Source organism: Coenobita brevimanus, chromosome 6 (assembly GCF_032717465.1).
Source record: "Coenobita brevimanus isolate Jiangsu-jjx chromosome 6, ASM3271746v2, whole genome shotgun sequence".
Classification (NCBI taxonomy): domain Eukaryota; kingdom Metazoa; phylum Arthropoda; class Malacostraca; order Decapoda; family Coenobitidae; genus Coenobita; species Coenobita brevimanus.
The window spans coordinates 69,929,330-69,944,996 of record NC_136959.1 but is presented as its reverse complement, the minus strand read 5'-3'; the positions used below and the strand labels follow the sequence as shown (position 1 = coordinate 69,944,996).

Here is a 15,667-nt window from a genome sequence, read left to right as displayed (position 1 = left end):
GGAAGCTGGTCTGAGGTGGGCGAGGGGGGAGAGATGACAGTATTTGTGTATGGTATCGTGTCCTGGATGTTGTTTTGATATTTTAGGCAAGTGATTTGGGAACAGAGGGTGGCAAGAAAACACTCAGAAGCTTTTAAAAAGACTTCATGATCTGCATTACTAGTAAAAGCATTGCAGAGTCATGTGCTGAGGTGACACAGTCAAATATGAATGGTGTATGGGGAAAAATGTGCCTTGAATTCGTGAATGAGTTGAAGAGAGTGTGAGCAAAATAAAATGCAGGTGTGTGACATAAGGTGGTCAGTCACATCTTGAGACTGATAAGGGTGGCATAAATGAACTCCTGGATTCTCATGGCCAAGAGCTGACCCAACGAAGAACTTCAAGAACAAGCAAAACAATCTGAAGATCATGAGGCACGTGGCGAAGACAGGGACAAAACTGTTAGGGGAGCTTAAGTTGAAGACTGGGAAATTCTTTTGCTTCCTGGAGAAGGCAGTGGCTGCTTTCAAAGCTCAGGATCACAAAGCAGAACAGTTCACCATAGTCTGCAGTTGCATGCAGTCGTTAAATATGCAGTGAAAAGAAGTATGCCACAAAATAGAAGTATGCAACAAAACAATCTTCAGTTTATTAGTATTTCAAGAAAATTGAATGACCAGCCTCTTCTTCATCCAGGCATTTTGTCACACGTCACTTCCAAGCCACCTAAACCCGATGTAGTTGTCTGCCATTAATAAGTTTCAAAAGTGTTCATATATGAGGGTGAGGTAGAATTAACTTCTGCGTGTTCATTTCATTGATTACAGTATCTGAGCAAACAGTGTTAAAGTTGAGGTGTACTTATTACTACAATAATTGTGTTAATTTTGAAAATTGGCAACACTCCACAGTTTTAGTTCAGAGTAACAAAAATGCTTAGATACATTAGTATACAGTAACAGAATTGTGTTATGGTAGTGAGGAGTGGAAAGGTGGTGTAGACAGCACACATATGGAGAAGGCGAATGATGGCAGGTGAGGGGTGAGGAGGTGGCTGGGCTGGACAGTACACTCAGTGAGACAAGTGTAAGGAGTTCAGTGGTGGATGGCCTAGCTGGACAGCACAAGGATTTTCTTGCGATGAATGTCAATTTGACCATTCAGATTCTTTTTTTCAGTAAAGATCATTACTGTATTGGTCTTCTTTCATCATCATCATTATCATCATCATCATCATCATCATCTAATCCTGTGTTGCCACATGAGGTGCAAAGGAGCTGGGGCTAGGCAAGTTGTTCCTGACATTTAAGACGAGAGTAACCAGCCTCACACATTCCTGAATGACATTATGTGAGCAATATAGCCCAACCATCCCTTGGATAAAAACCTACACAGGCTCAGTCCAGTTGGAGTGCCTTAATTACCCAGTAAACCACCAGGTTCCATAATTCAGTTATGAGGGTACCATCCAGCATAGTAAGTGGTTTCCTGGTGTACAGGAAACCATTTGGCTTGTCACTCAGTGTAGAGTCACTCATAGACAGAAGGAAGAGGAAAGACTGAAAGAAAGAAAGACAATATAGGAAGGAAGGAAGGAAGAGAGGAAAGGGCAGTCACCCGAGAGCAGCACTACATCGAGTGAGTGGATGTTGAGCACCCCCACCTACTACTATCTTGTTTCATATACAAACTAATTTATATTATTGGTATGAATTTTATACAATGTATAGTTGACAATGCTATTATGAGGAACACATCTGCATCTGAGTTACATACAAAGTCAGCTTAAGTCATACCGGTATCTCAGGAATGTAACCTTGACATAACCCAAGACCATACTGTATCTCTTTTCATACAAATACTGTAGATCAGTTTTTTTTTTTTTTTCCCAACAATGTTAGTACATTTATTCTAAAACAAGTTTATACTAAAAGGAGAGTAATTTTGGCATCATAATGGGAGAATATCAGTACAGAATTCACATTATTTTGTTACATTTGGAAAGGGAAAGAAATTTTATATACAGTAGTAAAGAAAGTTATTACTGAAATATATTTGCCATCATAGCTGTTAATTTTTACATGATTTCTTATTTTATGGACCTTTCAGCATGTTTGAGCAAGAGTTAAAAAAAAATCTGCCATAATAGTTTCCCCTCTGCATCAGGAAAGTCTTCTTACAAACTCTGATAACCCATGCTGGAAGATAACAGGATGTTTGTTGTTGGAGTCTGGTGTGTCTTACCGTGATGGATAATAGTGGGCCAAGAAAGTCATAATCCAAAGACTAAAAAATCCATGACATTGCAGTGTGAGGTGTATAGAAAATTACAAATTGCCCAGCATCAAAAGGGTTCAGACAAAGTTGATAAAGTTTTTTCTTTTTTCCTCTCCCTCTCTCAGGGAAGGAGTGGAAACCAGATTGCATAGTTTTGAGGTTCAGATTTGTTTATTACAGTAATATTGTGTTTTTTAATGCAAATGTTTATACAAGTTCATTCATCATGTGCTGTTTATTTAAAAAAAATTGAGCACAGTTTATTTGCCTGTACAGTGCTGTGATGCATTTTATTTTTATATATATTCTGTACCATATTTCTTAAGTTGATTGTGTAGTTTTGCTTATAATTGTTTTTTAATGTTTTTTGTATACTCTTTATATATTTCTTGATTGCATTCAAATTCAGTTAAAAGTGGTTAAAGACACTGGTGTTTGTGGTGGATATTTCAAAACATAAAACAATACTGCATTAACTGGTGGGTTTTGCAGGTGGTGAGCAAGAAGGATCGAGCATTGGATGCTAAGGGGACTTGCAACACCAAAGACATCAGGATAGAGAGCTTTGATGTTGCATACGGGGATCGGTAAGATTGGATCAGGGTTTCTTAGTACTGTATTAAGTAGTCTAGGATGAGGTAAACTCAGTTATCCATCAGTGCGTAATGTGACATAACATCTTTATCCGTCACAGCAAATGGCTGAATTTGATGAAATTCCCAGTAAAACCCCCAAATTGAAATCCACGTCATTCCATTCATCATCCAAACACAATTTCCTGGCAACTATACTCGTAACTCGGTTTTCTTGCTCATGGCAGATGAGTTCCTTTCGTTCATATAAAAATGGTAAATTACTAGTGGAGAAGGGAGAAAAAGTGAGCAGATGGAGAGAACACTTTAAGGAATTGTTGAATATAGAGAATGAAAGTAATGCAAGTATAAGTGGCTGGGGAATGGCTGGGAGAAGGAGGGATGTGAGAGGAGAGGAATAAATCAGTAGGATGGAAGTTGTGGAAGCAATGAAGAAAGTTAAAATGGGGAAAGCCCTAGGAATTGATGAAGTGTGTGGTGAAATGCTGAAGCATGGGGGAGAGATAGTAGTAGAATGAATGTGGAAGATGTGCAGATTGGCCCGGGAGGAAGGTAGAGTCCCGGAGGATTGGATGTCAGGTATAATTATTCCCCTGTACAAAGGAAAAAGGGAAAAAGAAGTGTGTGGTATTCATAGGGGCATTTGTCTGCTTAGTGTAGTAGGAAAAGTATATGGTAGGATGGATATTGACAGAGTTAGAGAAATAACAGAGGAATTAGTTGGAGAAGAACAGGGAGGTTTTAGGAAGGGAAGAGGTTGTGTAGATCAGATATTCATTCTTAGATCATTAGTGGAAAAGTTTCTAGAGAAGAGAAAGAAGTTGTATGTGGCCTTCATGGATTTGGGGAAAGCATATGACAGGGTGGATAGACAAGGATTCATTTCGTTTTTTAATTTCGTTTTTAAAGGCTCCAACATGCTTGCATGTGTCGGCCTTGGTCACCTAATGGCGGCTCTCCACGCTGCACGATCCATTGCAGCCTCCCTGTTCAGTCCCTTAACCCTAAGGTCACACCTAATGACCTCGTCCCATGTCTTTCTCGGTCTACCCCTCATAACCCCACCCCCAATATTAACACTTCTCACTTTCCTCACCCAATTATCATCCCCCATCCTCTCCACATGACCAAACCACCTCAGTCTACCTCTCCTCATCACAACACCAATACACTCCAGTCCCATCCTACCTCTCAACTCTTCCATCGTAAACCCAGCCACTCCAGGCCTCGGACGCAAGGACGCACTACACATCCACCTAATCATTGTCATTTCTGTACGTCTGAGCCGGCGAATATCTTCCTCCTTCACTGCCCAGGTCTCACTACCATACAGGATTACACTCCTAACACATGCTGCATACAAAGACCCCTTAGCACGTAGGGAGAGTCCTCTCAATGTCAGGAGAGGCAAGAGCTCCCTGAACTCTTCCAACCACTTCTCACCCTAGCCACCTCCAGCACACAACATGTCTCCCAAATAACAAAACTCTTCCACACACTCAAGAGATTCACCTGCAAGTTCAATCCTTTCACGTCTGACAATCTCCACCTGCTCACCCCGGCACGCCGTACACATAAAATCAGCATTATCTCGCAGTCTACCTCTGATACCACTACATCTCTTATGCACCCATTTTTCACACACACCGCACAAGATGGAATTACTTCCCACGCCCTTGTGGCAAACTGCATATGGCCACTCTCCCTCATCTTTGACAGTACTGCCACCAACCCTAGATATCATCCCTTTTTTTTTATCTGGATTTACCCTTAAACCCTTTTGCCCCATACCATCTCTCCACTTCCTAAACCTTTCCTCCGCCTCCCTTTCGTTCTCTGCAATCAACATCAAATCATCAGTATACAACTCCAACGGGAGTCCGTTTCTAAAGTCACGTGAAAGGGCTTCAAGTACCATGGGACTCAAGACTCACCCCTGATGCACACCAACATTCACGGAAAACTCATCACTCAAATCTCCATTCACTCTCACCTGGGTGTGAGCACCCACATACATGGCCATAACCACCCTAACCAGCCACTCCTCTAAGCCAAGCTTTCTCATTGCCCACTTCACCACCTCTCTAGGGACTTTGTCAAAGGCCTTTTCCAAATCAACAAAAACAAAATAAAGATCCCTTCTACCAATATATTTTTCCTGAAGCTGTCGAACAATGAATATGGCATCAGTGGGCCCCCTACCTGGCATAAACCCAAACTGGGAAATTGCTGAAGGCCGTGAAGAGTATGAATGAGGGTGCTGAGGCTGCAGTGTTTGTGGATTGTGAACTGAGTAGATTTTTCTATTTGAAGGTTGGATTGAAACAAGGATGCATCATGTCTCCATGGTTGTTCAATCTGTATATGGATGGCGTAAAAGAAAAGATACAAGGTAGGGCAGTGGATGTTGGAGCATCTGTTGTGAGAGAGGGCAGTGTTTGGAAACTCCCTGTACTGTTGTTTGCAGATGATACTGTGTTGTTAAATGAAGACAAAGGGGAGTTGCAAGGCTTGGTGGAGTTTGGGAGAGTGTGAAAGAAACAGAATTTAAAGGTGAATGTAGGGAAGAGTAAAGTTATGGTCTTCGAGAGAAGTGAAGTCGGTGAATGTACAGTGAGATTGGATGAGGAGAAAATGGAAAATGTGAGTATGTTTAAATACTTGGGTAGTGTGATGAATAAGGATGAAAGTTTAGAGGATGAAGTGCTTGAAAGGGTACAACAAGGAAGAAAGGTTGCTGGTTCCTTGAAAGTGGTGATAAGAAACAGGGAAGTGAGCATGGAAGTGAAAAAGCTACTACATGCCAGTATTGAGATACCATCCCTAATGCATGGAAGTGAAGCTTGGACTTTGTTGGAGGAACAGAAGACAAGAGTGAGAGCAGTGTAGATGAGTTATTTTAGAGGAACCTGTTGAGTCACGTGGAGAGAGAGACAGACAAATGAGGAAGTGAAGGAGCATTGTAGTGTGGATGTGGATGTAATAGAAAGTGTTAGGAGAAACACAATGAGGTGGTTTGGCCATGTGAAGAGGATGGAGAGTGAGAGACTGACAAGGGGAGTGTATATGGGTGAGGTGGAAGAGGGGAGAGGAAGGGGGAGGCCGAGGATGAGATGAAGGGATGGAGTGGAGAGGTATATGAGAGAGGGGAGTGTAAGCTGGGAGCAGGGCAATGAAATGGCGGGGGACAGGGCGACATGGAGGTGATTTATTTTTGTGGGCACCCTTTACGGGATTGATGCATCTGGCGATAGATAGATAGAATTCTGTACACCCCTGCAGTTTCATTACTCATGAGTTTGCTTCTTGCTAATGTGAATCCTGTAATGGAAGTATGCCTATAGTGTGGTAGGTGGTGGTGACCATCATCCACTCACTTGATGTAGTGCTCCCAACTTCTTCCATCACCTTTATCAATCTTTTTCTGTGTCTGCCCTCCTCTCCGTATTTCTCTCACCTTTCCTGTCGCTTTTTATTACTCTCCTTTCCACTTCAGGTGGCTTTACATTGAGTGATGAGCCTAATGGTGTCCCATAAGCCAGGAAACCATTTACATTGCTGGGTGGTAATTATATAACTAACCCATATATGTTTTCCACATGTCAACAAGTGGGTTGATGAAGGGTGAGCACCCTTCCTTGTAAAACAACTAACTCAAAGACAAATGGCCACCCCTTAAAGAATTATGGCATCTAGATGGATAGATAGACTGTTTACATCATGACTCGCGAAGGCTAAGGCTTGACACGTATGGTAGAATGATATACAGTAAACTCACAGTTATCCGGCATAATTCAGCCAAGCCTTACACCAGTTAAAGCAAAACTCCAGATATTGCATAAAACCATTCATCAGCTTAATACTTGGCATTGTGCTGGATATTGCGTTACTTTTCGTCTCGAACCTGTCATGAAAACTTTCTCATGAGTAAAAGACAGAAATTAAGCATAAAGTACAATAAAATAATGATACAGTACAGTAATACAGCACCAGCTGGATACCTCTTACGAGCCAGCTGATACAGCTCAACGGCGAATATTGCATGGAACTGCAGGTTACCTCTCGTTTCGGCACTGGATATTGCATAATTTTGTTCAATATTGCATTAATAGAGGTGAGCCAACAGCACCAGATATTGCATTTGGCCAGACATTGTGATGCCAAATAATTGAGAATTTACTAGATAGCCAATTTTTTTGTGCTTGTGATGATGGTTTGGGTTAAAAATGCTTTCCTGGCTTTAAAATAAGCTTGCTTTATAAACCACTTGGGTTATTTTGGATCAAAAAACTTTTTCCATATTGTAGTGTTTTCCATGCATCCAGAGAAACATGGACGAAGTGACTGACATTTCAGAAGTATGATGATATGAATATTAATAGTGCAGATTGCACAAATTGTACTGAGTAGATTTCTCATATACTGAAAAGCTGAGTTCATCATTACCATCCTTGTGCACAAGTACAGTACATGTAGAAAAGGAAGAGAACGGCTATTCTCTCTCTCTCTCTCTCTTTTTTTTTTTAAGCAAAGATGCACCTGACAGGTTGGTGATGATTGGCTGAATGCAGCATTACTTCATAATCTCTTTACTTCTCAGCATCATTAATTAAGAACATATATCAGAGGAAGAAATTTGGGTTAGTAAATGTTATTTGGACATGTTGCATTCAGCCAGTCATCGCCAACCTGTCAAGTGCATCTTCGCCTCAGAAAAAAAAACTGAGTATAGTTTCCCAATCAACTTTAAATTTAATTGAGGGAGCTAATGCATTTAATTTTGTGAGAAAATCATCCTGTCCCCTCAAGATCTTGTATGGTAAATGTATGTTGATGTTTTTTTCCATTTAGCTAGATATATACTCAAATTTTGATTATTTCAGGGTGCTCATCCAAAATGCAACAATTTCAATGGCATATGGGAGAAGATATGCATTGGTAGGGAGAAATGGACTTGGCAAGACCACACTCCTGCGTATGATTGCAAAGTAGGTACCATTGGATGAGTTTGGATTTGAGTACTTAGGATGGGTATTTGGATAATTTCTTGTTTGAATTACAAGATGCCAGGTAACTCCATGAGTAGCAATATAAATAACACAGTATTTGCAGGAATAGCTTTGTAGTGTTGAAGTGAGGAAATGCCATTTTAAAACTGACAAACATCAATATGAAAATTTTCAGTTTAGGGTTTTAGGGTTTTATATCCTGCTTACACCTCCTCCTTCTCCTCTCCACCACATTCATAAGGTGTGCTACCCTGGATCTGTCCCACTAATATTTCAGCTCATCCCATTCTCTGCTTTCTTCTCACACTACCCTTATTCATCCACATTACAATGGATTTCTAAATGAATGCTGTAACTTAAGCAATTCACTTCAGTTCAATTGTTTATTATAAAAAATGCTACAGTGTAGAGAGACAACATAGCACTGTAGTGTAGGTTAGGCCTGATGTTAGATCTAGCCGAATCAGTCACTTACTAGGCCCATACTCGATTTTTTCAGTGATACTACAGTATGTTCTCATATATATATAAATGTATATACTGTATATATATTTTTTGTGGCTTTGGATCATATATATAGCAGGGATGGGGTCAAATACAAGTGGCCAAATACAGATATGGACACAAATACACCCCGCAAAAAAAAGCCATCCTGACCCTCTTCCATGTAAAGCTGGGGTGAGAGAAGATACAGAGGCAAAGGAAGAGAAGACAAAAATGGGATAACTATCAACAGTATGCCTGTGAATTGGCCACACAGTCATTTACATATCATTCAGACCCTTGGAATTGTGATATCACCTCACGAGCTTAACCATCAATACGGTACCTACCACACATTGTCATTCCCTGTATTTTCTCCATATAATCTCCCTATTCTCTCAAAATTCTCTTCAGTCTGTTTTCATGTCATAAATCAATGTATTGTCTCATTGCAACAGCCGGATCTTGCGTATTCCAAGCCACATCTCAATCCTATATGTGGAGCAGGAGGTGACAGGAGATGACACAACAGCCCTAGAGAGTGTTCTGGAGTGTGACACCCATCGTGCCTCTTTACTTAACCAGGAGAAGCAGATTCAGGCCAGAATAGCTCAGGGGTGAGTGTGGAGTGAAGATATTGTTCTGTAGAGTGATTATTAGGTACCAGTATAGTTTTTGTTGTCTGTCCACTGTATACTGTAAGAAATCATTTGGTTCAGTTGAACCGGCATTAGTGATGAAAACATCTTGAAGACAAAGTATAGAAGGAACTTGTGTTAAGTACTTTGATGATACTTTATCTGTGGAGAAAGCACTACTATAATTTGATGCCGTAAGTATAGCCAGAAGTGTAAGTGTTACCTAGCAGATACACTTGTGCTTGTATTTGAAAAGAAAAGGATCTAAATAATGGGACAGTTGAAATTTTTTTTAAATTCATGGAGGTTTGGAGGGTGAAGTGCTTGAAAGGGTACAGCAGGGAAGAAAGGTTGCTGGTTCTTTGAAAGCAGTGATAAGAAACAGGGAAGTGAGCATGGAAGTGAAAAAGTTACTACATGACAGTATTGTGATACCAACTCTAACGTACGGAAGTGAAGCTTGGACGTTGTTGGAAGGACACAAGTCAAGAGTGAGAGCAGTGGAAATGAGTTATTTAAGAGGAGCCTGTGGAGTCACATGGAGAGACAGGCTGACAAATGAGGATATAAAGGAGCATTGTGGTGTGGATGTGTATGTGATAGGAAGCGTTAGGAGGAATACACTGAGGTGGTTTGGCCATGTGGAGATGATGGAGGGTGAAAGACTGACGAAGTGAGTGTATGTGAGTGAGGTGGAGGGGGGAAGAGGGAGGGGGAGGCCGAGAATGAGATGGAGGGATGGGGTGGAGAGGTATATGAGAGAGGGGGGGTGTGAGTTGGGAGCAGGGCAGTGAAATGGCGGGGGACAGGGCGACTTGGAGGCGATTTGTTTGTGGCCACCCCAAACGGGATTGAGGCGTCTGGCAATAGATAGATAGATAGACCATTTGATTATTGTGGTGAATGTATAATACAGTACAGTACTGCAGTGGTAATGACAACAGTTTAAAAACCATTGGTGTGATCTGGACGAATGTCTGATGCATCGGAAGAAGTCCAGATTAACGGGGAAGTTTGGATGTCAGCTTTATCGGAATTTAACTTTTTTTGGAGGGGAATTGCTTGGGACCCAATTTGTTCATTATAGTGAGGTTTTACCATAGTTGACCGAATGCAGTGAACTGGGTGGGAAAATTTGCCAGAAAGCCTGGATGAATGAGGTTCTACTTGTTAGACTAGAAACAGGTATTGATAATGCTCATTTACAAAGTGAGAACCTTCAGTAATTAAAATAATCTGTTTTATGACTCAAGGAGGTCCAGTACCTACAAGCAGTACTGTGCCTTTTATCTTGGCTCTTTGCACCAGATAGACAGACATGAAATTGCTGAAAAAATAGCCTCCTAAAGAGTAATCTTCAGTGTCATAAAGAACATTTTTCTCAGTAATGAACCCCTCTTAGATCCTTTTCATCCTTTTAAGCCTAGCTCATCAAGTAGCTTACCCTGCTGCTGTTTCAATCATGCACTGGAATTTGAAGGTGCAAGAGAAGTAGAAAGAGTGTTGTGCAGTGATCCCTTGGTTATCGGGCATAATTGGTAACGTGCCTAGTGCATGGTAATGAAATTGCGTGGTAATGAAAGCACAGAACCTGTGGGATTTATCTGAAATTATATCAGGCACCTCATCTTAAGCCCATATTTTCCCTTATACAACAATTTTTATGCACTAAATACATACGTACTGTTACAGTAAGTACCAGAAACACACATAAGCATGGTTAGGTTAGGCACAGTAATGAAGAAACATATACCATAGAGAGATGTGTGGTGGGCTTCAGGTAAGGGGTTCTGAGGCTAAGGGATGGAGAGATAGTGGTCTCCACCACCTGGGATTAACTCAAGTAAGGCCTCGTCTTTGAAACCCTCAAAGACATTAGAAGCCAGGTACTGCATCATCATTATCAGCAGAAACTAGCTTAGGTGCACAACAACAGTGATATTTAGCTGAACATGCACAATAACGTCAGGAGTGCAGATTTTTACCTTGCAGTGATAACAAAAAACTGGCATAAACAAGTGTGTGATAACCAAGCGATCAGTGTATAAGAAAGTCTGTTTTGGCATTAAGCCTTGAACTACTAATATTGGAAGTTGTAAAAGGAATACACCCTCATCAGCTGAGTATAAACAAGGAAAACCTCATGAATTAGGGGGAGATTTGCTTCAGCGAACTCTCTGGTTGGATAATATAGTGTACTGTAAACTGTGCTTTTGCACTTATCAGGTAAATTCAATGTCTGATTGGGTACGAAACTCTTTCTTCAGCATCTACTTATACCTCATATAGCAGTTCCAGTCACAGTCCTCACAAAATCCTTTCATTTTTCCATCCATCATCCAGTCCCTTGCCTCATATTCAGGTATAACTCTTCCTCTTACAATATCTCGGCATTCTATTATCTTTTGATTCGTGTCACCACTTCACATCTTCCCCTTGCCCACACAGGGATGGTGGGGGAGCAGATGAGAATTTAGCTGATCAGTTATCAGCAGTGTATGCAGAACTACAAGCTATTGAGGCAGACAAGGCACCAGCCAGGGCCAGTGTAATCTTAGCTGGCCTTGGATTCGACCCGGAGATGCAGCGGCGTCCTACCAAGGAGTTTTCTGGCGGATGGCGAATGAGAATAGCTCTTGCACGTGCACTTTTCTCACAGTTAGTTTAGTTTGTGTTGATTTATACATGCATTTATATTTGGGAAAAAAAAAAAAAACCTCACTACTGTGGTATATTTTTATCTGCAAGTGCATATATATATATATATATATATTCAGTATATATATAGGGAAAAAAAAAAAAAAAATCTATCTATCTATTGCCAGACGCCTCAATCCCGTTTGGGGTGGCCACAAACAAATTGCCTCCAGGTTGCCCTGTCCCCTGCCATTTCACTGCCCTGCTCTCAACTCACACCCCCCTCTCTCATATACCTCTCCACCCCATCCCTCCATCTCATCCTCGGCCTCCCCCTCCCTCTTCCCCCCTCCACCTCACTCACATACACTCTCTTTGTCAGTCTTTCACCCTCCATCCTCTCCACATGGCCAAACCACCTCAGTGTGTTCCTCATAACGCTTCCTATCACATCCACATCCACACCACAATGCTCCTTTATATCCTCATTCGTCAGCCTGTCTCTCCATGTGACTCCACAGGCTCCTCTTAAATAACTCATTTCCACTGCTCTTACTCATGACTTGTGTCCTTCCAGCAACGTCCAAGCTTCACTTCCGTACGTTAGAGTTGGTATCACAATACTGTCATGTAGTAACTTTTTCACTTCCATGCTCACTTCCCTGTTTCTTATCACTGCTTTCAAAGAACCAGCAACCTTTCTTCTCTGCTGTACCCTTTCAAGCACTTCACCCTCCAAACCTCCATCCTTACTCATCACACTACCCAAGTACTTAAACGTGCTCACATTTTCCAATTCCTCACCATCCAACCTCGCTGTACATTCACTGACTTCACCTCTCTCAAAGACCATCACTTTACTCTTCCCTACATTCACCTTTAGATTCCGTTTCTTACACACACTCCCAAACTCATCCACCAAGCCTTGCAGCTCCCCTTTGTCTTCACTCAACAACACAGTATCATCTGCAAACAACAGTACAGGGAGTTTCCAAACACTATCCTCTCTCACCAGGGCCACTCCATTCAAGTACTCGGGTAGTGTGATGGGTAAGGATGGAAGTTTGAAGGGTGAAGTGCTTGAAATCATACAACAAGGAAGAAAGGTTGCTGCTTTCTTGAAAGCAGTGATAAGAAACAGGGAAGTGAGCATGGAAGTAAAAAAGTTACTACATGACAGTATTGTGATACCAACTCTGATGTATGGAAGAGAAGTTTGGACCTTGTTGGAGGGACACAAGTCAAGAGTGAGAGCAGTGGAAATGAGCTATTTAAGAGGAGCCAGTGGAGTCACATGGAGAGACAGACTGACAAATGAGGATGTGAAGGAGCATTGAGGTGTGGATGTGGATGTGATAGGAAGCGTTTGGAGAAACACACTGAGGTGGTTTGGCCATGTGGAGAGGATGGAGAGTGAGAGACTGAGAGTGTATGTGAGAGAGGTGGAAGGGGGGCAGGAAGAAGGAAGGGGAGACCAAGGATGAGATGGACGGATGGAGTGGAGAGGTATATGAGAGGGGGGGGTGAGCCGGGAGCAGGGCAGTGAAATGGCGGGGGACAGGGCGACATGGAGGTGGTTTGTTTTGGGCCACCCCATACAGGATTAAGGCGTCTGGCAATAGATAGATAGATTTTTTTTTTTTTTTCCATATATATAAGACTGATGCTGAATCTTGTACAAGAATAAATACAACATGCCTTTTTGCAGTGTTGAATAATACATGAACTGAACCCTTTGCGTATCAAATTGCCATTGGTTGGATAGTTGGGAGAGCAAAGCAAGTGAAGCACAACACAGTGGTTATCTGGGCTGTGTCCTGTATTCTGTATTGTTGAAAGAGTGAATTGTCGGTTTTCAGTTACAGTATTTGATTATCAGGGTATGCTTGTACTGTCAAAATGTCTTGGCATATTTGTAATTTAAGTAATATTGCAACAGTATACAGATATCTCCATTAGAAACCCTTAAAATATGAGATCGTTTAACTTTATGTATTTCCTCCTCTGCTTCCAGACCTGATCTGCTGTTGTTAGATGAGCCGACAAACATGTTAGACATGAAAGCAATCATCTGGCTAGAGACATACCTCATGGGATGGCCCTCCACACTACTGGTAGTTTCCCATGACAGACATTTCCTTGATATTGTTCCCACAGACGTTCTTCACTTGCACTCTCAGACTATCGACATGTACCGGTAAGTGTCAGCATTTTTTGCTTGGTTTGTTAATGTAGTGCCCTCCAGATCTTTGGTAATATTTAGCAGCCGTGTACAGTACTTGACTTAACTCTTACCGGGTTAATTCATCGTAAGTTAGGTTACCTCCCTTGAGTCTTTGTTCTATAACCAGTGTAAATTGTTCTTCATAGGAGGCTTGCAGCTTGGCTCATGCAGGCTTCCATTGTGCCTCGTATGAGATCTGCAGCTTAAGAAGGGTTAGGTAGACAACTGAAATTGGAATTTTTTAAAACTTTTATTGCTTCCACAGTCAGCCTCTGTCGAGCAGATACTTTGTAAGGTAGTTAATCACCCCTAAATCATTCCCATATAACCAATGTAAATTATACCTCATAAGAGGCTTGCAGTTTGGCCCATGCAGACCTTCAATGTGCCTTGTATGAGGTATTCAGCTCAATAAGGGTTAATGTTAAATCATCTGCAGTATTGGATCAAGTCTTGGTAATGGACAGCAGGCTACACACAGAGAATGAGTATGTTAAAGTTGGTGAAGAATGTACAGGCACACCCCGAGTTACAAAACCCTTTTATGCGATACCCCAGATTAGCGATGGGGGTAGAAATACCACCCTACCCTGCCGAACGTTGGCCAAACCCCGGTTTAATGATGGGTTTTAATATTTTTTTTGCCAATTTTGATGATATTTTAAACTTAACTTTTCTATTTAGGTTCATTTATAAACTGTTTTTGGATTTAGATTAATGTGTTTTAGTCATAGGTGGGGTGAACATTGTCATTTTGGGGTACAGTTTACTAAGTTTGATTTTTTCCAGACATATTTGATGATTTCCAGATTTTATTTTTGGGTTTAGGTGAGTTATAAAATGCTTTTAGGCCTAGTTCAACTTGTGTTTAAAAGTATTTAGGGGTTTGGGTTAGCTAGAAACTTGTTTTTGGAATTGTTTGTGTGGGTTTAGGATTTGTTGGGGGGAAACCCAAGGCTCAAAAATGCATCCCTATACTTTACGTGTTAAATCTACCATGAGATATGATACCCTGCCTAGTGATGGGTTTTTGCTTAACCAGTTGCATCATTAAACCAGGGTATGCCTGTATTTGTAAGTAAGATTGAAGGATGGACTGGGTCCAGGGCCAGTGTTAACAAAGATTTACAAAATGTTTTTCAGATTTTACACTTGGTGATTCTACACTGAGTGACAGGCCAGATGGTTTCTTATTCACCAGGAAACCATTTACTACACTGTGTGGTAACAAAATAAGCAAACACTGACGCCTGATGGTTTATTGGGTAATTAACCCCTACACCGCGGGCATGTTTACCAATGTTTTGCGTGTGCCGCGGGGTTATTCGGGCTCCGACACTCTCAAAAAATATTTGCCAAAAATCAGTTATTAGTCCTAGAATATTAAAATTACATATGCTTATTGCACATACCTTCAGCTTTCTCCTGGGATGTTTGTTGAGCCTTCGTCGGTTACCGTAGGACTTGTGGAGACCTCTGAAGTTGGGTAACGAAGTCTCCACTTTACACTTCCTGACAACCCGTAATATGATTACCACAGCCAAATATTAACACTATAAACACTACTCTATGATTTTCAAGTAGTTTGGGATCCATACTCCAAAAAAAAAACATCTGTGAAAGCAATGAAAAGTACGAGCGCGTCTGACCGTCGCACTTGCGCTAGTTCGCTCTTGGTACTCTGTCATTTATTATTCATAAAACCCCTCACACTTTATATTTCTATTACTATATAACACTTATATATATCTACAGTCTTTATCCATAAGTTTCCTTCAGTAGTATTAGTTTATTGTCACTGTAGGGATTCAATTTCTTTCAGTA

At 41.2% G+C, this 15,667-nt stretch overlaps 1 protein-coding gene across 2 annotated transcripts in view; it reads left to right on the top strand.

The window, feature by feature from the left end:
• The window catches only part of LOC145402356 (ATP-binding cassette sub-family F member 3), a 41,890-nt gene that overhangs the window by 10,718 nt on the left and 15,505 nt on the right, over positions 1-15,667 (top strand). For both annotated transcript variants that reach the window (XM_080274516.1, XM_080274510.1), the window contains 5 exons: positions 2,752-2,846; positions 7,736-7,840; positions 8,803-8,961; positions 11,431-11,640; positions 13,634-13,816. In XM_080274516.1, coding sequence (XP_080130642.1) covers positions 2,752-2,846; positions 7,736-7,840; positions 8,803-8,961; positions 11,431-11,640; positions 13,634-13,816 — 752 coding nt within the window. The remainder of the gene's footprint in view (positions 1-2,751; positions 2,847-7,735; positions 7,841-8,802; positions 8,962-11,430; positions 11,641-13,633; positions 13,817-15,667) is intronic.